A 22,625-nucleotide genomic window follows, 5' to 3' on the forward strand; every position below is an offset into this window, starting at 1 on the left:
ATAAACGCTCGCTCTGGCCACGGGGGCGGAGTTAGCGGCCTTGCGTGGCAAGCTTCGAGACTTTACCTTTGCGGATGCCAAGGCCTCTTTGGCACGCTGTCGCCGTCATTACTATGAGTTCGGCAATAAGACAGGCAAGACCCTAGCTCGAGCCCTGCATCTGCAAAGAGCCCGTTCGTTCATTCCCCACATCATATCGCCCTCAGGCTCCAAACTGACTCTCAGCTCTCAAATTGCTGACTCCTTCCGGGATTATTATGTCAATCTCTATGATCTACCGCCTGCCTCCTCCTCGATAGTTCCTACATCCCTCCTCTCCGCTGTTGCCTCCTATCTCACAGACTCTGGCCTTCCGGTTTTGCCTGAGGAGAGTGTGTCGACGCTTGAAGCCCCCATTACGACTACTGAATGGGAATGGGCGCTCAAGACGTCCCCTTCGGGTAAGGCTCCTGGGCCAGACGGGTTCACTCTGCCCTACTACAAGACTTTTGGCCCCCTATTCCGAGACCACTTTCTTTCCGCCTTCAATTCTGTTTCCACTGGCTCCACCCTCCCTGCCTATATATCGGTCATCCCTAAAGACGGTAAAGACCCCTCACAATGTCAAAATTATCGCCCCATCTCCCTCCTGAACCTTGACCTTAAACTCGTCTCCAAAATCTTAGCGGCTCGTCTCACCCCCCTTTTGCAAACCATTATACACCCGGACCAGGTGGGATTCATGCCCCTGCGGGAGGCTCGGGACAATACCATCAGAGCCATTAATATAGCTCATTATGCAATCCTCGGCTCTCCCCACTATTTTCCTGTCCACGAACGCGGAGAAGGCCTTTGACCGAGTAGGCTGGCCTTTTCTCTTTGCCACTCTCCGACATATCGGTCTTGGCTCGCGTATGCTGGAGTGGATTGGCTCCTTATATTCCCACCCCTCGGCCCAGGTCTCGGTCAACGGCCTTCTCTCTTCGTCATTCCCTATTTCCAATGGAACGCATCAGGGCTGTCCTCTTTCCCCTCTTATCTTCATCCTAACGCTGGAACCCTTTCTCCGGCACCTGAGGAAAAGCCCGAACATCTCCGGGGTCCGAGTGGGGTCAGTGGAACACAGGGTTGCCACGTACGCGGATGACCTTCTATTCTTTCTTACCCAACCCACTGTCTCTCTCCCCAATCTCCTCTCGGAACTATCACGCTACCAGGCCCTCTCTAATTATAAAATTAACCTTCAAAAGTATGAGGCTCTCAACATCTCTCTCTCCTTCTATAGTGGCCTCTCTCGAGACATATTTCCCTTTTTCGCTGGTCCCGTTCTTCTCTTCAATATTTGGGGGTCCAGCTTACACCGTCCGCCTCAGATATATTTAAAGCCAATTTCCCGCCTATGCTTAAGACAGTCGAGAAAGATCTGCTTCGGTGGCACAAGGGCACCTTTTCTTGGTTTGGCCGATGCTCAATCTTTAAAATGAATATCTTGCCTCGCCTGCGGTACCTCTTCCAGGCCCTTCCAATTGCTGTTCCCATGTCATACTTTAGGCAGCTCACCTCGCTCCTCACTAAATTTATTTGGGCGCATAAGCAACCCTGGCTAAGGAAAGATATTTTGTGCCGACCCAAGTCACGAGGAGGCTTAGGCCTCCCTAATCTCCACCAATATTACGTGGCAGCCCACTTGTCTAGGGTCCTGGACTGGCACTGTCATGCCTCCACAAAGTTGTGGGTAAACCTAGAAGTGGCGCTCGCGCCGCTGCCCCTGATAGTGGCACCATGGCTGCCGGCTTCAGCCCGTCTCATAAATTCTCACCCTACCATTGCCCCGACGCTCCATGTCTGCCATAAATATCTTTCCTCTGGCTTTCAGTTGACTCTGCGTGGCCATCTCTTACGGACCTTAATGACATATCGGACCCCGCTCCCCTGGGGTTCTGGAGGTCTCTGCAGCTTCACCACTATATGCTTACCCTCCCAATGCCGACCTACTTTGCCCGGGCGCTTACCCAATTCAAATCTCTTTGCCTGAGCTCTGGCCCCCATAGACACACTTTTTCTCTACTGTATGCCATGTTGGGTTCCCCCCCGAAACAGCCTCCCCCTTCCTTCCTCACTGCATGGGAAGAGGACTTGAATACCTCTTTCTCCGTGGTGCAAGTAGACCGCATGTTTACATGCACGCAGGAAGCTGGGTATAAGCTACTCTCTCGGTGGTACCGTGTTCCTACCCGCCTGCGTTGGATTTTTCCTGAAGTGTCCCCACAATGTTGGAGGAATTGCGGCGGAGAAGAATCCCTTTTACATATTTTTTGGAACTGTCCCAAATTAACTAACTTCTGAAAGGAAATGTGGCGTATTGCCTCCACCTTCACTGACCGCCAGCTCCCTTTCTCTCCTGCGCTATTCCTCCTACATCTGTCCGACATTCCACCCAGGAGCTACCATCTCTCAGTTCTTCGACACCTGATCAATGCTGCCCGGGCCTGTATTCCCGCCCTGTGGCGCCAACCCAACCCACCCAGTCTCTCCATGTGGATCCGGAAAGTAGAACAGATCAAACACATGGATGACCTCACTGCACAGCTGCACAATCGGAATTCCCGATTCTATCGGACATGGTTTTACTGGGATCAGTTCACCGACACCGCCGAATATAGATTTTTACTGGCTCGGTGAGGAGCTATCTATTCCCCCATTTCCTCCCTTCCCTGTACTCTCTCTACTCACTTCCCTTCTTCTCCCCTCTTTCTCCTCTCTTCATCCTCCCCCCTGGTCTCGTGTTGAGCGCTAGCTCACTCCCTACCCTTACTGATGGTAAAAGCTTGTTTTGTATGGGAGCCGTGGTTTGTTTTGTTCGGCCCGTTTTCCCGGTCATAGGCCTATATTTGTTTGCATTTCTGCTGTTTTCAGTTGTAGGAGTGCCTTGGCGCCCGTAAGGATGCCAGATGTTCTTTGTTTCCTTTTACTCTAAATTGTGAAAATTGAATAAAATTTAGAATAAAAAAAAAAAATAAATAAACTTTTGACAAGCTGCTGAGTTAAGAGCCCCACTGATCTCTAAATATAGCTTAGAGCAAATCTTGAGCACGCTCGGTCCATCCGAACCCAAGCACGTAGCATTTTATTGCTGGAGGCTAAAGAAGTAGGATGCATCTCTAGGGAATCCTGAAAAACTTGGATACAGCCTATGGCTATATCCATGCTTTCCAGCCAGCCTTAGAGCCGGATCCAACTTCTTCAGCCTCGGGTAATCACTGGGACGGACCCAAACATACTTGACATTCGCTCATTTCTACTGGAGGCACTTGCGGCCAAGCGCAAGATAGAAAATGCACTGGAAAGTAAAGCGCATAAATGCTTCTTTTAAGTTGTCACTGCATTTTATTAATAACAGGGACACTTGTTGACACTCTTTTGTCCATCTGTCAACACCCCCCCCCCCCCCAGAAAAAAATAAAATAAAATAAAGTGAATAAAAGTACAAAACTGTTCTGTACTGCGGATTTCGTTGGATCCCTTACAAATCAAGCTCCTGAAAGTACCCTTTAATTTTACCTATCACACTAGGAATTAAAGAGAGAATGCAGTTCATCAAGCAAACCAGTTTTTCTCAATGAGTGATCCCCCCCCGCCCCATGATTCCCTGCCTTAGGAAGAAGACACATCTGCATGCAATGCATGAGACCGTGCTTTATGCTGCACCCAATGCTGCTGAGTATTGGAGGACTGCCAGTGTCCATGGAAATCAATATACACCTATTGATTGTAATGGGTGCCATGTACTATTTAATTAAGCAATAACACAACACTAACACTTCCCACTGCCTTGCCAGCAGCAGTTCCGACACTTTCTAAAAGCAAGAGATTGTTTAAACTGTATAAATGCTGCACATAGTTTTCTATTCAGGGCAACCCATACCTAACCAAGACAACTTAGTGTGAGGGTATTGGGTGGCTTGACATATAAAGCTATGCTCAAAAGTTTACATGGCAGAATTTTTGCTTTCTTGTCCTTTTTTCAGAGAATATGAATGATAACACAAAAACTTTGTCTACTCATGGTTAGTGGGTGGGTGAAGCCATTTAATGATATTGAGGTCAGGAGACTGAGATGGCCACTCCAGAACCTTCACTTTGTTCTGCTGTAGCCAATGACAGGTTAATCATGACCACCAAATACATCCAAACAACCAAAATGACCCTGATCAAAAGACATCAAGCTGTCATTGATGTTAGAGGGGGCAATACATGGTATTAAGAACTGGGGTATGTAAACTTTTGATCAGGGTCATTTGGATGTTTTCGGTTGTCATTATAATTTAAAAAGAGAAATCACAGTAGTTTGATAATAAATGGCTTCACCCAACCACTAACCAAGAGTGAGTGTATTATCATTCATATTTTCTGGAAAAGGGACAAAAAAGCAAAAATTCTACTGGGGTATGAAACCGTTGAGCACAGCTGTATACTACCTTGCTGACTGTATGGTTCTTACCAATTGATTTTGGCACACTTGTACTTTACAGTCTTTCTTAGTGGCTTATTATTTATTTGCACATTTCCCTTTATACCTATGTATTTGGGACATTACCCTTAGCAGTATTCTAGGATATTTTGTGAATCCTACATAGACCAAAATTATATACACTGTGGTTTGGCTACCCACTTTACAATAAATCCTACAAAAATGGTATCCACCAAAAGAAATTTTATACTCAAATATTAAACAATGATTCCTTTATTGAAAACAATTTTTAAAAATTATAAAAACCAAATTACTATAATGACAGATATGCAGAAATGGTGTAGATAGACCACAGACAACAACTGGACAGTATAATTATATGAGAAGCATATAGGCATCAATAAGGAGCAATGAATAAAGTGCAAGTGCTAAGATAACACATTTTACATATGTCTCCTATGACGAGGCATTACTGTAATATGGGTATTCACTATGAACCTTCAGCCATGCGGGATGCCCAGCTTCCTATTTATGTAAAAACAGGCTAAGTGCAAAATATACCCCAGTTTTCGGTGGTCAATGGATCCTCCCCCTCTTTATGACCGCTCATAGTTACAGTGCATCCCGATGGTGCTCCCCCTGACTGGCTGTCGGCCAGAGCCCTGAGCAAAGGCCGGTCCTGCTGGGGAGGGAGGGGCTTTAACCAGTGGGCCCAATGCAGATGCACCATTTTCCCTCTGGTTAAAGTGGCCCTATCTATAGGTGCTGTGTAGCACTACACTAAACAAACCAGTGATTTTCTGTAAAATTGCACCATGTTTTGCCAGAATTTTACTAAAAATGTGGGAGAAGTGCAGCAAAAACCTGCCACGTGTGAACACAGCCTTATATACAATAACCAAGAATTAAAGATCCAAATTTTAACAGAAAATGCCATTGGAAGTAAACACATTTGGAAATAAGCGTTATATTATAAAAAGCTGGATATATTTTACATGACCAAATGCTGGAAGGATTTAGCAGTCAGTGCTGAATGATGCAACCTTAACAATCCACGGTGTGTAAATCGTAACAATCCACAGTGTGTAAACCGTAATAATCCACAGTGTGTAAATCGTAACAATCCACAGTGTGTAAACCGTAACAATCCACAGTGTGTAAACCGTAACAATACACTGTGTATAAACACTTCTCAGATCCCTTTCTCCCATGAAACTGTACTTCTCTGAGAATATGCACAGCACACCAGGGGATAGCAGCCCCGGTACTCTAGACAGGGGAGTCCTAGCAACCGGTAACGTCTGTTACTAACAACAATCCATGGAATGTAGCAGAGGAGGAAACAAATCCCTCGCTGCGTTTAATGCAAACAGAGAGCAAAGGCATTTGTGTCTCGGCATCACATATGTGGAGAGATGCGGCTTATTACAGCTCTAATTGGTTCTTTTATTCACATTCAAAGTAATTATATGGTGGGTGTGATCCCAAACGGGTAACTGACTCCAGACAACCGACCAAGGACAAGACATGTTTCCAAGTAATAGCAATGAAACTCTTGGCCAATAGCCTTGTGCCAATTCACTTGTTTTCTTCAGCTGTGTAATGCCAATGGCCTGTGCCCACTTGGCATACTGCTTATCCTGGCAGGGGCAGCCTCCAGGTTTCCATCCCTGCATGGTACCCAGTATGTGCATCCTTATCCTTTCATTCCCATAGTCTTGCTGCCATCTTTGGCTCTGCCCATGGGTTGTGCACACACTCCCTCCTGGGCTCTTTAAGGGCCAGTGATGCACAACTATATCCGTTCCCCACCTCTGGGGCATAGCTACGCACAACACAAAGCACTGCTTATATATACATTGGTGCCTTGGTTTACGAACATAATTTGTTCCGGGACCATGCTTGTAATCCAAATCCACTCTTAAACCAAAGCAAATTTTCCCATAAGAAATCATTGAAATGCAGACAATTGGTTCCACACCCCAAAAATAATGATTTATTTTTCTGAAGAACATGTAAAACTAATGAAACAAACATTTATAAACAGCTGGATATGTCATATTGTAAGTTACTGTACCGTAATGGAGAGGATGGGAAACACAAGGGCAGACAGAGACTGCAGGGAGCATGAAGGAATGAGCAGGGTATAGGGGGAACACAGTATAGCAGCACTCTCTGTCCGGGGAGAGAGGGGTTACAGCTATGGAGAGATTACATCCACAGTCCTGTCCCCTGATGCAAGCCTCAGCCTGAAGTAGATCTGCCATGATTTGGAAACCACTTGGTCAGAGTACAGTGCTGTAGACCACACTATGCAGGCCATGTAACTCCCCCACTCGTGCTCCCTTACAGTACAGGGAGCTCTTAAACCAAACCAATGCTCTTAAACCAAGTTACAATTTTGAAAAACTGTGAGCTCTTAAACCAAAACGCTCTTAAACCAAGTTACTCTTAAACCAAGGTACCACTGAATATATATATACGCGGATAAACCAGCAGCACTCCGTTCCTTTAAAGTTCAAATAAACGTGATTTATTCCATTATAAGTGCGCACTTATAATGGAATAAATCACGTTTATTTGAACTTTAAAGGAACGGAGTGCTGCTGGTTTATCCGTGTATGTACTGCAGAGTACCCGAGTCTAAGGTCCAACCCGCTGGCACCACACAACACTTGAAGTAGTGCTGCTCTCATCTCTTGATTATATATATATATATATATATGCTTTACTGCTGGTGCACTGATAACCCCTGACCTCTGCACTTTTTCCTTTTCTACTTGATTTCCTGCTAGAGAACAGAGGTCAGAGGTTATCAGTGCAGTGAAGCAGAGATCTCTGCTTGTTAACGCTTTTTTTGTGATGCAGCATGTAGGTAAACATTGGGCCACTTACACACTGCAGTATATAAGGGGTTAAGCAGAGGGACACATGCTCTTACCTTCTCCCCTGGGCCCCGCTCCTGCACGGGCCCCATAGCAACTGCCTACTCTACCATGTAGAAGTGACCGGATGCTATCTTTGCTGATAGGTCCCAGATTTTGAAATGTTATAATTTTGAAATGTTTATAACTTACAGACCCTCCAAGAATATAGACTACAAGACGACGCTAACAGAAAATTAGAACCTAGAGTGTCTGGGCAGGATCTCTATCCATTAGAGATACAGCAACGCTTTGCTTTGTTTATATCACCAATAACATACTATAGAGGTTAGATGTGAACACAAAGCCAACTGTCTGCTAATAACAGGGGGCCAGGCCAGCAGTCAGATTCACAACAATTATACATTTGTGTCATAAGAATTTGATCCCCCGTAAAATGGTTGCCTCTGTTTGGCCTATTAGATTACTACTGATAGACTCCATTCTCATGATTGTCTGTGGCTACTAGGGTACTTGGAAGTTCTCCAATCTATTGAGTAAGCTGTAGCCTAGCAACCCCCGGCAAAGGTCTCATTCTCCTTCCTCATCTAATTATACTGCAAGATGCTCGGAGAGGAATGGAGCATGTTTTATTCATGCACAGAGCACATGATGCATCTGGTTACAAAGCTGTAAAGCCATTTTCCTTGTGATTGCCTCCACCCTTCATAGTGAAATAAAAGGTATTCTCACCTTAACATGAGTTCTTAGTCTATGTCACCCTAAGATGAGTTCTGGTGTTTGTAAGGATACAAGGATGACCATACACTAATGTCAGCCCAAACCACCAATTTTGATGGGACAGGATGATCGTCCAACTTACATTAGATGTTCAGCTGCCATTCTTCATCAGGGGAAAAAAATAATGGAGCCTGTCCATGTTTAACACGTCCGATCGTTTGTTCTCAAAGCAAATAAAGGTTTCCCTTTTGAGAACAGATGCATGCTTGGCCACCTTAAGGCTGTGTATCTAATCCAGTTTTCTTTAGCTTGTGGCCTTCCAGACGTTTCAAAATGACATGTCATGCCTTAACAGCCGCAGACTGTCGGAGGTGAGCACAAAGAAATCTCTTTACTAAAAATAATAATAAAACAAGGACCTCTCCCTGACACCCAAAATAAAAGCATACTTCTACTGTAGTTGGAATGCTTTATAACTAGAGATGAGTGAATCTCAAGCACGCTCATCCTAACCCAAACACTATGCATTTATTACTGAATTACCAGTGGCTAAAGAAGTTGGATGCAGCCCTAATGCTGCCTGGAAAACATGGATACAGGCATTTGCTGTATCCATGTTTTCCAGGACTCCCTAGGGCTGCATTCAGCTTCTTCAGCCACTGGTAATCAAATGCAGAGTGCTCGGGTTCAGGCAATCATGCTCGAGATTGGTTCATCTCTAGTTATAACCAATGCATAATACAAGATGAAGAATTATTTTATCAGGACTATGCAATTTATTTGCATTCAGTCAGGTCTAGTCACAGCAGTGCAGTCAGGTTTTCTATCCAGCTATGTGTATTAGTGGTATGGTGAGAAGTGGTGCAGCGCTTATAGATGTGCCTGCTCTTAGTGCCACATTTAAGGGCCACAGTACTATAAATAGTGAGGTTTGGAGGGTACTGATTTCATAAGCAAGTGACACTTCTGCTACAAAGGAGATTTTCCTGTTATCTCTGGGCTTGGGACGTGACCTCAGTATTCACACCCCCGGGACTACCAATCCTTATAATACTCAACAAGGGATCTGATGCAAGAACAGCAGTGGATTATTCATATAACTGAGGCTGCTTTGTTCTGAGGAATAGAACATGTAGATAAACCAGCAAAAAGCAACAAATGTAACAATTCTTGTGTATCCCAGAATACACGGAATGTAAAGGGAGTGAATGAGAGAAACAAGTGCTGAGATGCTGCGTTGTGGCTGATTCCACATCCATACACAAAGAGCTGGCACTGGGGTGGGGCAGGCAGAGTGCACAAGACGTCTGAAGGAGAGAGGGTTCCCAATGCCAGCCATGCTTCTCACCCACCATCCAGGGATCAAGGCCTATTGGGATATGTTCACATAAAGATATCCTGCAGAAATCTTTGCGACTAAAAAATTCCTTCCATACACATGAATGGTACGGCTTCTGCAGCATATATATATGGCTTATTGCAAAGCTATTCATATGAATGGGACATGTGAACAATGGAGCGGATTTATTTATAAGCCACTCTCATGCCACATTACTTTTTATTCTTCTTTTTACAAGTATTTAGACATTTCAGATACAAACAGATCTATTTTACATGCGTATATAGACTTAGTTATTTTCCTTGTCTATATATGTATACCCCATGGGTTGTATATATGTATTCCCATAGAGCATGGTATGAAGTGTTCTGCAGCAGCTCCTACTGTAGTGGCGGATGTACCCTCCCCATCCAGGTTTAGTGTCTATCTAGCTCTATAGAATACTGTTATATATTTACATCTTCACATCACATTTTATTACAACTAAGAAACCACGGTCCATATATCACTGCATCGGTGAATAGTATGAAGCGGAAAAGAACCAGTAGGTGCTATAACTGATTGTAGTGTGATTCTAAGGCTGTGTTCACACAGTATCATTTAAAGGGATAATCCAGGATTTGAAGAAAAAAAAAATACAGCTCCACCCCTGTCCTCGGGTTGTGTGTGGTATTACAGTTTAGCTCTATTCACGTCAATGAAACTGAGCTGCAATTCCACACCCAAACTGAGGACAGAGGAGGTGCTGTTTCTGGAAGAAAGTAGCTATATTTACCTAAGCCTGGATAACCTCTTCACTATAACTTGTTTAATTGGTGAACGCACTGATATACAAAGGTCTGTATTATCGTATGATCGTATGATTAACTATTTTGAAGTAAAGTTTTTTGTTTTTTTTATAACCATCAGCGTTTAGACGGAACGATATATCGTACGGAAAAATCGTTTTTTGATCGCTTAAGCCTATCTCGCAAATAGGTTAAATCGGTGAACGACTGTTTACACGGAACGATCTGCAAATTTTTTGCGAACGACCAACGACGATTTGAGAACATGTTCAAACATCAAAATGAACGATTTCTCGCTCGTCGTTTGATCGTTCGCTGCGTTTACGTTTTTATCGTTCGAATTTGATCGTTATCGTGCAAATTCGCACGATAATCGTTTTGTGTAAACGCAGCATTACATGGCCCAATGACTAGATGTAAATGAGTGCCGATCTGGTAGGTTACAACACAGGGCGATTATGTGTCGAATCGGACAGATTACGCAGATTATCGCACTGTGTAATAGGCCCCAAAGATACAACTGAGATGGACAGTGTGAACTCTTCCATAGGGGCAGGTCACACCCTGTGCTGATATATGGCTGCAAAAAAGCTATTCAAACATACACCATGTGACGCAGCCCTAATGTTCAATAGACGGAGTGAAGTTTACTCGTGACTGCACTTTCTCTGGTTTATAATGGTATACATTTTACTTGGGGCATACAAAAGCCTGGTAGACCACATCTTTGGGTGGAGGTGTAAATGTGGTGGAGTATATGTTACAATATATAAGTATTCCGACATATATCTGTAGTGTACTGTCAAAATGTTACATCAACGGCGCTTTAGCATGACAGCATGGAGTTGGATTATATCTGTTAGGCTATGCTCCCATCACATGGTCTCCACATGGTATACACGTCAACAAGCTGTATAAAAGATTGCTGATGTATACTGTGGTGAACTGACGGCAGATCCATCCATTTCATAGGGAATCTGTCATTCCTTTAAAGGGGTTATCCAGCGCTACAAAAACATGGCCACTTTTCCCCCTACTGTTGTCTTCAGTTCAGGTGCGGTTTGAAATTAAGCTCCATTTACTTCAATGGAACTGAGTTTCAAAACCCCACCCAAACTGGAGACAACAGTAGGGGGAAAGTGGCCATGTTTTTGTAGCGTTGGATAACCCCTTTAACCCCTTAAGGACAGAGCCTGAAATGGCCTTAATGACAGAGACAAATTTTATGAATATGACCTGTGTCACTTTATTCATTAATAACTTCGGGATGCTTTTACCTATCCGGCTGATTCTGAGATTGTTTTCTCGTGACATATTGTACTTTACATTTCTGGTACATTGGAGTCGATACTCATAACGAATCTTTATGAAAAAAAACAAAATAGCGTGAAAAAATGCATTTTTCCAACTTTGAAACTTTTTTGCGTATACAGAAAGTGGTTATACCACATAAATTATATATTAAATAGCATTAGCAACATGTCTACTTTATGTTGGCAGCATTTATTAAACTATCTTTCATTTTTTTTAGACGATAGGAAGCTTAAAACATTAGCAGCAAATTTCCACATTTTCAGTAAAATTTCTAAATCAGATATTTTTCGGGACCTGTTCAGGTTGAAAGTGTATTTGAGGGGCCTGTATGTTAGAAAGCCCCACAAAGCACCCCATTTCAGAAACTGCACCCCCAAACTCTGCAAAAGCATATCCAGAAAGTGTTTTAACCCTTTAGGGGAGTCACAGAAATAAAAGCTAAGTGTGTAAGGAATTTGAAAATTTTAATTTTCTGTGCAGAGATTTTATTGTAATCCAATATTTTTCATAATTATAAACCTATTACCAGAGAAATGCACCCCAATAATTATTGTCCCGTTTCTGCAGTTTATAGAAATACCCCATATGTGACCCTATTGCGCTATTTGACGCAACCACAAGCCTCAGATATAAGGGAGCGCCTAGTGAATTTCAACGCCTCCGTTATATTTGGTCATTTTTGACTGTACCACTTCAGGTTGGCAGAGGCTCTGGGGTGCCAAAACCTAAAAAACACCCCTAAAGGGACACCATTTAGAAAACTACACCCCTCAAGGAATGTAACAAGGGGTGCGGTGAGCATCTGGACCCCATAGGTGCTTCACAGATTTTCCGAACAATATGGTGTGAAAAAAGAAAAATTTATTTTTTACACTAAAACGTTGTTCTAGCCTTCAATTTTTCATTTTCTTAAAGGGATAAGAGGCAAAAAAAGGCACAAAATGTGTAGCGCAGTTTCTTCCGAGTACGGAAATACCCCACATGTGGCGATAAAGTGCCAAGGGGGCGCAGGACGAGCCTCCAATGGGAAGGAGCGCCAATTGGCTTTTGGAAGCTGAATTTCACTGAAAAGGATTTCAAGGGCCATGTCGCATTTACAGAGCCCTTGTGCTGCCAAGACACTGGAAACCCCCCACAAGTGACCCCATTCTGGAAACTACACCCCTCAAGGAATCTAACAAGGGGGGCAGTGAGCATATGGACCCCACTGGTGACGGGCACAAATGTGGAACAATGTGACGTTAAAGTAAAAAATTTCATTTTTTCACTTTCATGGCACAAATGTGCCCGTCATCCAGGGGTCCATATCCTCACTGCACCCCTTGTTAGATTCCCTGAGGGCTGCAGTTTCCAGAATGGGGTCACTTGTGGGGGGTTTCCAGTGTTTTGGCAGCACGAGGGCTCTGTAAATGCGACATGGCGTTCATCATCCATTCTAGCCAAATCCAACCTCCAAAATCCAAATGGCGCTCCTTCCCTTCGGAGGCTTGCCCTGCGCCCACATGGCGCTTTATGTCCACATGTGGGGTATTTACGGACTCGGGGGAAATTGCTCTACACATTTTGTTTTTTTTTCCTCTTTTAACCCCTTGTGAAAATGATAAATTCAAGGCTAAACCAACATTATAGTGTAAAAAATGTAATATTTCATTTTCACGCCACATTGTTCCACATTTGTGCCCGTCACCAGTGGGGTCCATATGCTGACTACACCCCTTGTTACATTCCCTGAGGGGTGCAGTTTCCATAATGGGGTCACTTGTGGGGGGTTTCAACTGTCTTGGCAACACAGGGGCCTTTTGAATGCAACATGGCCCCTTGAAATCCATTCCATCCAAATCCAGCCTTCAAAAACCAAATGGCGCTCCGTCCCTTCGGAGGCTTGCCCTGCACCTGCATGGCGCTTTATGTCCACATGTGGGGTATTTCCGTACTCAGGGGAAATTGCGCTACACATTAAATGTTTTTTTTAAATCTTTTAACCCCTTGTGAAAATGAAAAAACCATGACAAGATTAATGATTTAGAGTAAAAAAATTTACAAAAATTACACTAAATGTTGGTCTAGCCTTGATTTTTTTCCATTTCCACAAGGGGTTAAAAAAGAAAATAAACACAAAACGTGTAGGGTAGTTTCCCCTGAGTACGAAAATACCCCACATGTGGGCATAATGTGCCATATGGGCACAGGGCAAGTCACCAAAGGGACAGAGCGCCATTTAGAGGCTGGAATGGAGGATGGAGGCCATGTCGCAATTACAAAGCTCCTGTGCTGCCAGGACAGTAGAAACCCCCGACAAGTGACCCCATTCTGGAAACTACACCCCATAAGGAATCTAACAAGGGGTGCAGTGAGGATATGGACCCCACTGGTGACGGGCACTTACGTAGAACATGTGCCGAGAAAAAAAAAAATACAATTTTTTTCATTTTCACGTCCCAAATGTGGCCGTCACCAGGGGGCCATATCCCCGCTGCCCCACTTGTTAGATTCCTTATCGGGTGTTGTTTCCAGAATGGGGTCACTTGTGGGGGGTTTCTACTGTCCTGGCCGCACAGTGGCTTTGTAATTGCATCATGGCATCCTCTAATGGGAATGGCGGCCATACCTATTTAGCTGGGGAAAAGGGACAATTCTAATTTATTTGGGGGTATTAGGCCAATTATTAGTTTATAAGGTTGGAAATTACAGGTGTCCATCAAATTCAACCTGTGTTGATCCAGAGGAAGGCAAAAAACCCTCGTGAGGCAGACGACAGTAGCCTCATCACAGGGGAAAAATTCCTTCCCGACTCCATAATGAAGATCAGAATAATCCCCGGATCAACGTGACCCCTGAAATAGGAATAAGGGACAGAATTTAGAAAATGTAGAACCCCAGTGACGTGTGGTGCGCCTTGGAGCGATCCAGTATACAGAGGCCGGGGTGATCAGCACAGGCGTCACACTGGAAAATGGTGTCCTTACTGATCCCCCTGTTACGCCACACTCTGCACTTCTTCTGGGGTCTCCTGTTTTCCAGTGTGGGGGACGTCACCTGGAAAATGTTGTCCTGGTGCGATACGGGGTCCCACATATCCAGAAGCGCAGGGTCCGCTCCATGGCTGCTAAATATTAGGGCGCTATTACTACTTCTGATATGTTCGGATCGTGCCGCAAGCTACAGTAGCTCGGGCAGTGACGGACCGGAAGAGGGGGTGCTGGTATAAAAGTTATCCCCGTACAGGTGGTAACCTTTATCCAGCAGTGGGAAGATCAGTTCCCGGACGATCTCCCCACTAACTCCGAGGATGGGGGGGGAGGGGGCATCTGGGGCTGGATTCGGGTGTCCCTTCCTACATACACTCTAAGGGTACGTGCACACTGCGGAATCGCGACAGATAACCCTTCGTGCATTCCGCAGTTGGCACCCACCGGCGGAGTGATGCAGGCGCACGTCTCCACACGTGTCATAGACTCCATTCTATGCACGGGCGGATTCCGCTCTCCGTCCAACGTGTTCATTCTTTGGACGGACGATGGAATCCGCCCATGCATAACATGGAGTCTATGACACGGGCGGAGACGCACGCCCGCATCAGTCCGCCGGTGGGTGCCAGCTGCGGAATGCACGAAGGGTTATCCTTCGCCATTCCGCAGTGTGCACTTACCCTAAATCTGTAAGAGTACCCTGAGGTACTCTCACAGAGTTAGTAGAATTTCACGCCATACCGTCATCTCTTATTGGGACGGTACTGGCAGAAAAGACGTGTCTGGGGGGCAGCGTACGCTACGCTACCCCCAGACACGTCACCGGATGATGAGGATGAATGGAGGAAAGAAGGATCCCCCCCATTCATCCTCACTGGCTGTTTCGGTGTCGGAGGCAATAATAATGTATGCGTCCGATACCGAAAACACCCTAGGGGTCATCTTTATACGGGGATTGGTATATGGGGTATGTAGTGGTGTAGTGTCAAACTTTATTCAATGTAGTGTGGTGTAATGTAGTGTTTTTTACGTTTTTTTTTACACTAAGTATAAAAAAAAAACCTACGCCAACAAAGGAGTTGCTGATAAATGCCGCATTTATGTGCGGCACTGATCAGCAGACCGTGGCAGTAGAATATAGAAAAAAAACACCCTACGCCAAAAAGGAGGAGTTGCTGATTAGCAGCGCACTTTCGTGCGATGCTGATCAACACTCAGCGGCGATAGGGTGCGGAAAATAGAAAAAAAAAATTTGAAAAAAAACCAAAAACTTTTCTACATTCTGAACATCCCTGTAGCTGCTGATAAGTGTATTACACATATCAGCCGCTAGAGGGCAGCAGAGCGCAAAATACGGAAAAAGCCGACGCTGGAGCCGAAAATAGCCGAGAGAAGCCGAACGTGACGTCACGGAGGAAGCCGAAGACCCGAACGAACACGAGGACGCCGCGAACCCGGAAGACGCCGATCAGGAGCCCGGGACAGGCGAGTAATGTACAAATACCTGCTCTCGACCCCTCGGCTACCTAGCTGAGGGGTCCAGGGCAGGTATTTACTATTTTGTGGGACTCTGATCGCCGTGCCACCGGCCCGATCGCGGTGAACGGCCGGCCGGTACCGGCCGGCCGTTCACGGCGATCGGGCCGGTGGCACAGTGACCACCATTACTTTTTACAGTAATGGCGGTCGGTGCCGTCCTCGGATGACCCGGAAAGGTTCCGATCGCCGCTATTGGCTGATCTGAATTGATCAGCCTATAGCGGCGATCGTAAGCACGGGGGGTGTTAACCACCCCCCGTGCCGTGAAGCTAAGATGGCCTGCTATGATTTATAGCAGGCCATCTTCCCCGATCGCTGTGTGCGAACACGCAGCGATCGGGGAAACATCGGGCGTACGTATACGCCCGTTTGCGTTAAAGCCCACCCTGCGGGGGCGTATACGTACGCCCGATGTCGTTAAGGGGTTAAGCCTGAACCATGAGTCATCGGGGCGCCCCCCAGTGACATTTACTTGCCCACTGGCTTTGATTGATAGATCTCTCCTTATACCCAGAGAGAGATCTATCAGTCATGGCTGGATGGAGGGATGGAGAGAAGACATCGGTGGTTCGGGCAGCATGAAAGTGATAACAGGACTGAACATAGATACTATCCCATTTTCCCTAATGTATACATTTATTTGGCAGAACTCCGACCACAGCTTTCATTTGGTCCTGCAAAATGAATTTATATGAATGGAAAATGGACTGGATGTAGTCACTGCAGGGGCGTAGCTAGGATTCATGGGGCCCCATAGCCAAAAACTGTATGGGGCCCCCCTCCCCTACACAGATAGATAGATAGATAGATAGATAGATAGATAGATAGATAGATAGATAGTGATGTGGCCAAAAATTTCTCTTGTGGCCAGAGGCAGAATCCTATGGTTATATACATAGGTGCAGGAGCAGACTACCTTTTGCTTAACCCTTTATTTACTGCAGTGTGTAAGTGACCCAGTGTTCTCTTATATGCTGCAACTCAAAAAAGGGTTAATACAGAAGACAATTAGCTCTCTCCCTCACTACTCCTGCACTGATAACCTTTGACCTCTGTTCTCTGAGTTCCTGCAGAGGTCAGGGGTTATCAGAGTAGTCAGGCAGAGAGCTAATTGTCTTCTATATTAACCCTTTTTTTGTTTTGCAACATGTTAGAGAACACTGGGTCACTTACACACTGCAGTAAATAAGGGGTTAAGCAAAAGGACACAGGAGGCTTTTATCTTCCCTGGGCCCCCTCCCTCCACGGCATAGCAACCGCCTTCCCTGCCTCTATGGTAGCTATGCCACTGAGTTACTGGGCTGTTTTTGGATGGGTTGAATGGGTTTTGGTCGAAAACCTTTGTTTACAGCAGGGGTAGGTAACCTTGGCTCTCCAGCTGTTGCAAAACTACAACTCCCATCATGCCTAGACAGCCAAAGCTAAAGCTTTGGCTGCCCAGGCATGATGTGAGTTGTAGTTTTGCAACAGCTGGAAAGCCAAGGTTCCCTACCCCTGGAATACAGATTACCAATGTTACACCAAGGGGCTGTTCACATGACATTTAGGTTGTACATGGTCAGGATACTGAAAAATGGGTGTTCCAGCCTATACTGGTCCATACTGGTACACACTGGGTGGTGGACCATGCTTCTGGATGCTTCTTTGACAGGTTGCTGGTGTATACCCTGAGTGTATGAGGTGAAAGGGATGAGAACATACAGTGGGGGGCATACAATGTGGGGGTCCTCATATGGTACAATGACAGATTTGGTCTGGACAGATGTTTTCAGTGACTGACACATGATGGTTATGGGACAAAGTCGTGACGTCATCTATCTGTAGGTCTAGTGTAGTAGAGGATGTTATGGCTCAGGACTGGGGGGAGCACAGCTGTGACTCTTTGTTAGGAGACCCCTGTCCCGGGTGGTCGGGGGACTCTCCCTGCCTTTCTTTGTCCCGCACTCCTCATCCTGCAGGCTCGGGCGGATTACCTCATCCTATGAGCCCCCGACCAATCACTGCTCGGCTTGCCCGGCGCAGGGAGGCAGCAGAAGGCGCCTCCACCAATCAGAACGTCTCCTGCCCCGTTTCCTTGACAACGCGGTTGTATATAACGGGCGGCTTTGGACCATGTGTTGCAGGTTCTCTTACACCGACCTCCTTAGAGTCGCACTGTAAGAAGGCATCTCCTTCTCCTCCTTCCTCTCGCCCTCTTCTCTGACGCCCTCAACCCGCAAACATGGTAAGAAGGGACGCCTGCATGGTGGATGGAGGGGGGATGACTGCTCGGCTAGATAGAATGGCAGTTAGTGAGAACAAAGGGCGGCTTCTTTATTGTTCTGTTACCATGGTGACAGCGATGTGCGAGCCGTTATCTTTGCAGTTTGATCAGACAGATGCTGCTGCTGCCTGCGGTTATTTCTCTGTTTTCTTTGTGTATAGACACCGCATTGTGTGCACCACGCCCTAATCCTCACATTTTCCTGGGAGCTGTCACTGAGACTATTAACCCTTTAAGATCCAGATATGGTCTGTTCTCCATCCTATCTTGCAAAACTACAACTTCCAGCATGCCCAGACAGCCTTCGGCTGTCTGGGCATGCTGGAAATTGTAGTTTTGCAACAGCTGACTAGCCACAGGTTGGAGATCCATTCTGATGGGTATGTGGCACTGTGTGAATGGAGGCTTTGTCATCCCCCCCCCTTGTTTATCCGAGTGTCAGTGAGATGATGGGTGATGTAATGGCGGCACGGTGCCATTAGTGATCTGTCTTGTTTAAAATTGGTAGCTAGGTGATGTGGGCTGGGCACCCCCGGGAGTAGCCGTCCCCCACCTTCTGTCATGTATTGCTGCAGTGGGTGTGGCATAGGGCTTCTCAGTGCAGCTCATTGTTTCCCATCCTCCGCCATAGACCGTCTTGCCTATTACATACTTGTATTAGATCATGATTGGGTTACTACAGCAGATCCTCCGCCCAGTCTATCACTCAAGTATTTCCTCATGCTGACATCTGTTTAGACGTTCCCACCGTAAAAATAAAGTGCGGAGTAAACCCAGGGCGGACAATCACGGATTTTAAGAGCTATTAAAGCCGACAGATATTGACGGGAGAGTGTAAACAGTCTGTGCTTTGTCTCCTCCGCAGCGTGAGTGTATCTCTATCCACGTTGGTCAGGCTGGTGTGCAGATCGGTAACGCCTGCTGGGAGCTGTACTGCCTGGAACATGGCATCCAGCCTGATGGGCAGATGCCCAGTGACAAGACCATCGGAGGAGGGGATGATTCCTTCAACACTTTCTTCAGCGAGACTGGAGCGGGCAAACACGTCCCCAGAGCTGTATTTGTGGATCTGGAGCCCACAGTCATCGGTGAGGACATTGACTGCATACATACATCTCTCCATGCCTGTTACCATAGCTGACAGCTCCACCCATTGCAATGTTGTTATAAACCAATACAATCTTTCGCTATGAACGTTGTATTTTCAATTTCAAAAATTCGATTTATATGCAAAAAAAGAAGTATTTTTGGAGAGACTGCTCCTAATAATGTAATGGGGGGGGGGGGGGGGATACAAAAATGTCCCTATGACACCTGCAGGGGTCAATGATTTTTACTGAAGTGATTTTTCCAAATCCTTATATTTATGAACAGCATTCTTCTAACACAGGGTTAGGGAACCTTAGCCCTCCAGCTGTTTTAAAACTACAACTCCCATCATGCCTGGAAAGCCAAAGCCAAACAGCTGGAGAGCCAAGGTTCCCTACCCCTGCTGTAAACAAAGCCAGGTAAGGAGGACACAATCTTGATCATCTTATTGGAAAGGGGGGACATGATCGAAACCTTTAAATATGTCAAAAGCCTCAATAAGGTTTAGGAGGTTAGTGTTTTTAATCAGAAACTGAACGGAAGAACAAGGGGGACACAATCTGAGGTTAGATGGGGGAAGACCAGAAGCAACATGAGAAAATATTTCATTGAAGGAGTAGTAGATGCTTGAAACAAACATCCAGCAGATGTGGAAAATAGTAATAATTAATATATATATATGTATATATATATATATATATAGATATATATCACCATCTTATTCCACAATAACAGAATGTAAACCTTCCTGGGACAAACATATATCTATTCCAAGGAATTAATATAAGGGCAGACTAAATAGACCAGGTGGTCTTTTTCTGACAACAATATTCTATGTTTCTATTAATTGTAATGCAGAGGTGTCCTTGAACCCCTTTGTTAGCTTTTAGCACCCAGACAGCTACTAATAGTTTGGTCATCATACTGACGTGTCATTAGATGCATTTAGTGCAATGCCCCTTTAACAAGCTGATGACATTGTGATGCCGTATGTGTTGGGTAAGGCTTGTATGGTAGCTCTGTACTGAACATTACACAAGCCTTCAGTCACAGTTGATATTAGTCAATTCTCCCCCAATAAAGCCACCATTGATATTGATGTACACAATATTGTCAACTATTTGCAGATGAGGTACGCACTGGTACATACCGCCAGCTGTTCCACCCAGAACAACTGATCACTGGAAAAGAAGATGCTGCCAACAACTATGCCCGTGGTCACTACACTATTGGCAAGGAAATCATTGATCTGGTGCTTGACAGAATCCGCAAGCTGGTAAGTGGCTTAGTGTTGTGATTATGTGGTAATTGGTCACTGATGGCATATTAATGTCACTGATGGAATATTAATGTCACTGATTGCATATTAATGTCACTTACGGTAACTTTATTTTCCTACAGGCTGACCAGTGCACAGGTCTTCAGGGTTTCCTGGTCTTCCACAGCTTCGGTGGTGGCACTGGATCCGGCTTCACCTCTCTGCTGATGGAACGTCTCTCTGTAGATTATGGAAAGAAGTCCAAGCTAGAATTCTCCATCTACCCAGCTCCCCAAGTGTCCACTGCTGTTGTTGAGCCCTACAACTCCATCCTCACCACTCACACCACCCTGGAGCACTCTGACTGTGCTTTCATGGTAGACAATGAGGCCATCTATGACATCTGCCGTAGAAACCTAGACATTGAACGCCCAACTTATACTAATCTTAACAGGCTAATTGGTCAGATAGTGTCCTCTATTACAGCCTCCCTTAGATTTGATGGGGCCCTGAATGTAGATCTGACAGAGTTCCAGACTAACTTGGTGCCCTATCCTCGTATCCACTTCCCTCTTGCCACCTATGCCCCAGTTATCTCAGCAGAGAAAGCCTACCATGAGCAGCTTTCTGTAGCAGAGATCACAAACGCTTGCTTTGAGCCAGCCAACCAGATGGTGAAATGTGACCCACGTCATGGTAAATACATGGCTTGCTGCCTGTTGTACCGTGGTGATGTGGTACCCAAAGATGTTAATGCAGCTATTGCCACCATCAAGACCAAGCGTACCATCCAGTTTGTGGACTGGTGCCCAACTGGTTTTAAGGTTGGTATTAACTACCAGCCACCAACTGTAGTTCCAGGTGGGGATCTGGCCAAGGTACAGCGTGCTGTGTGTATGCTCAGCAACACCACTGCTATTGCAGAGGCCTGGGCTAGACTGGACCATAAGTTTGATCTTATGTATGCCAAGCGTGCCTTTGTGCACTGGTATGTAGGTGAGGGTATGGAGGAGGGAGAGTTCTCCGAGGCCCGTGAGGACATGGCTGCCCTGGAGAAGGATTATGAGGAAGTTGGTGTAGACTCAGTGGAAGGAGAGGGCGAGGAGGAAGGAGAAGAATATTAAATGTCAAAACGGTGCTGCTTTTCACAGGGAACAATATAACATCTGAAAATCATGCTCAGCCAGTGCGTTTCTGTGTAGCAACTTTATGTTCTGATGTATTTTTGCTGCATTTAACTTTCCTGGTCCAAAACACTTGAAACACTTTATGACATTTCCATTGTGGTGGACTTGTCAATAAAACATTCCCTGTCTTAAACATATATTTTTGTGGTGTGTTTCTTACTTATATCATTATACTTTACTACTTTTCCAATATATTTATTGCACACAAACATGAAATGATGATAATTAATAAGAACTTTAATAAGAAACTTTAGTTTAGTTATGCTTGGGATTTGCAAAACACAGTACTTTAGTGAACAATTACTGTACAGGACAAGATGAAGTACCAAGTAGTATATAGAAACCAATGTAACCATCAGTATCACTAATACTGGGATACGTTGCCAAATGGGGTACTACAGCTAATTTTTTTTTCTTTCAAAACAACTGGTGTCAGAAGCTTATATAAATTTGTAATTTACTTTTATTTAAAAATCTCAAGTCTTCCAGTACTTATCAGCTGCTGTATGTTCTTAAGGAAGTGGTGTATTCTCTCCAGTCTGACATTGTGCCCCCTGTTGCCACCTCTGTCCATGTCAGGAACTGTCCAGAGCAGTAGCAAATCCCCATAGAATTTTGAACAGTTCCTGTCACAGACAAAGGTGGCAGCAGACAGCATTGTGTCAGACTAGAAAGATTACACCACTTCAGGACATACAGCACCTGATAAGTACTGGAAGACATGAGATCTGTAAATAGAAGTAAATTACAGATCTGTATAACTTTCACCAGTTGATTTTAAAGATTATTTTTGCTGGAGTACCCCTTTAATAATCTACATGCAG

The 22,625-nt window shown here is 45.1% G+C and overlaps 1 protein-coding gene across 1 annotated transcript; it reads left to right on the top strand.

Moving 5' to 3' along the window:
* Window positions 1–18,098: 18,098 nt before the first annotated feature.
* LOC138792533 (tubulin alpha-1A chain) lies at window positions 18,099–21,938 on the top strand. Its single transcript, XM_069970088.1, has 4 exons — window positions 18,099–18,228; window positions 19,133–19,355; window positions 20,484–20,632; window positions 20,758–21,938. Exons 1-4 carry the CDS (start codon window positions 18,226–18,228, stop codon window positions 21,736–21,738), a joined length of 1,356 nt encoding a protein of 451 aa, XP_069826189.1. The 5' UTR covers window positions 18,099–18,225; the 3' UTR covers window positions 21,739–21,938.
* The last annotated feature ends 687 nt before the right edge of the window (window positions 21,939–22,625 follow it).

Source organism: Dendropsophus ebraccatus, chromosome 5 (assembly GCF_027789765.1).
Source record: "Dendropsophus ebraccatus isolate aDenEbr1 chromosome 5, aDenEbr1.pat, whole genome shotgun sequence".
In the NCBI taxonomy this organism is placed as follows: Eukaryota; Metazoa; Chordata; class Amphibia; order Anura; family Hylidae; genus Dendropsophus; species Dendropsophus ebraccatus.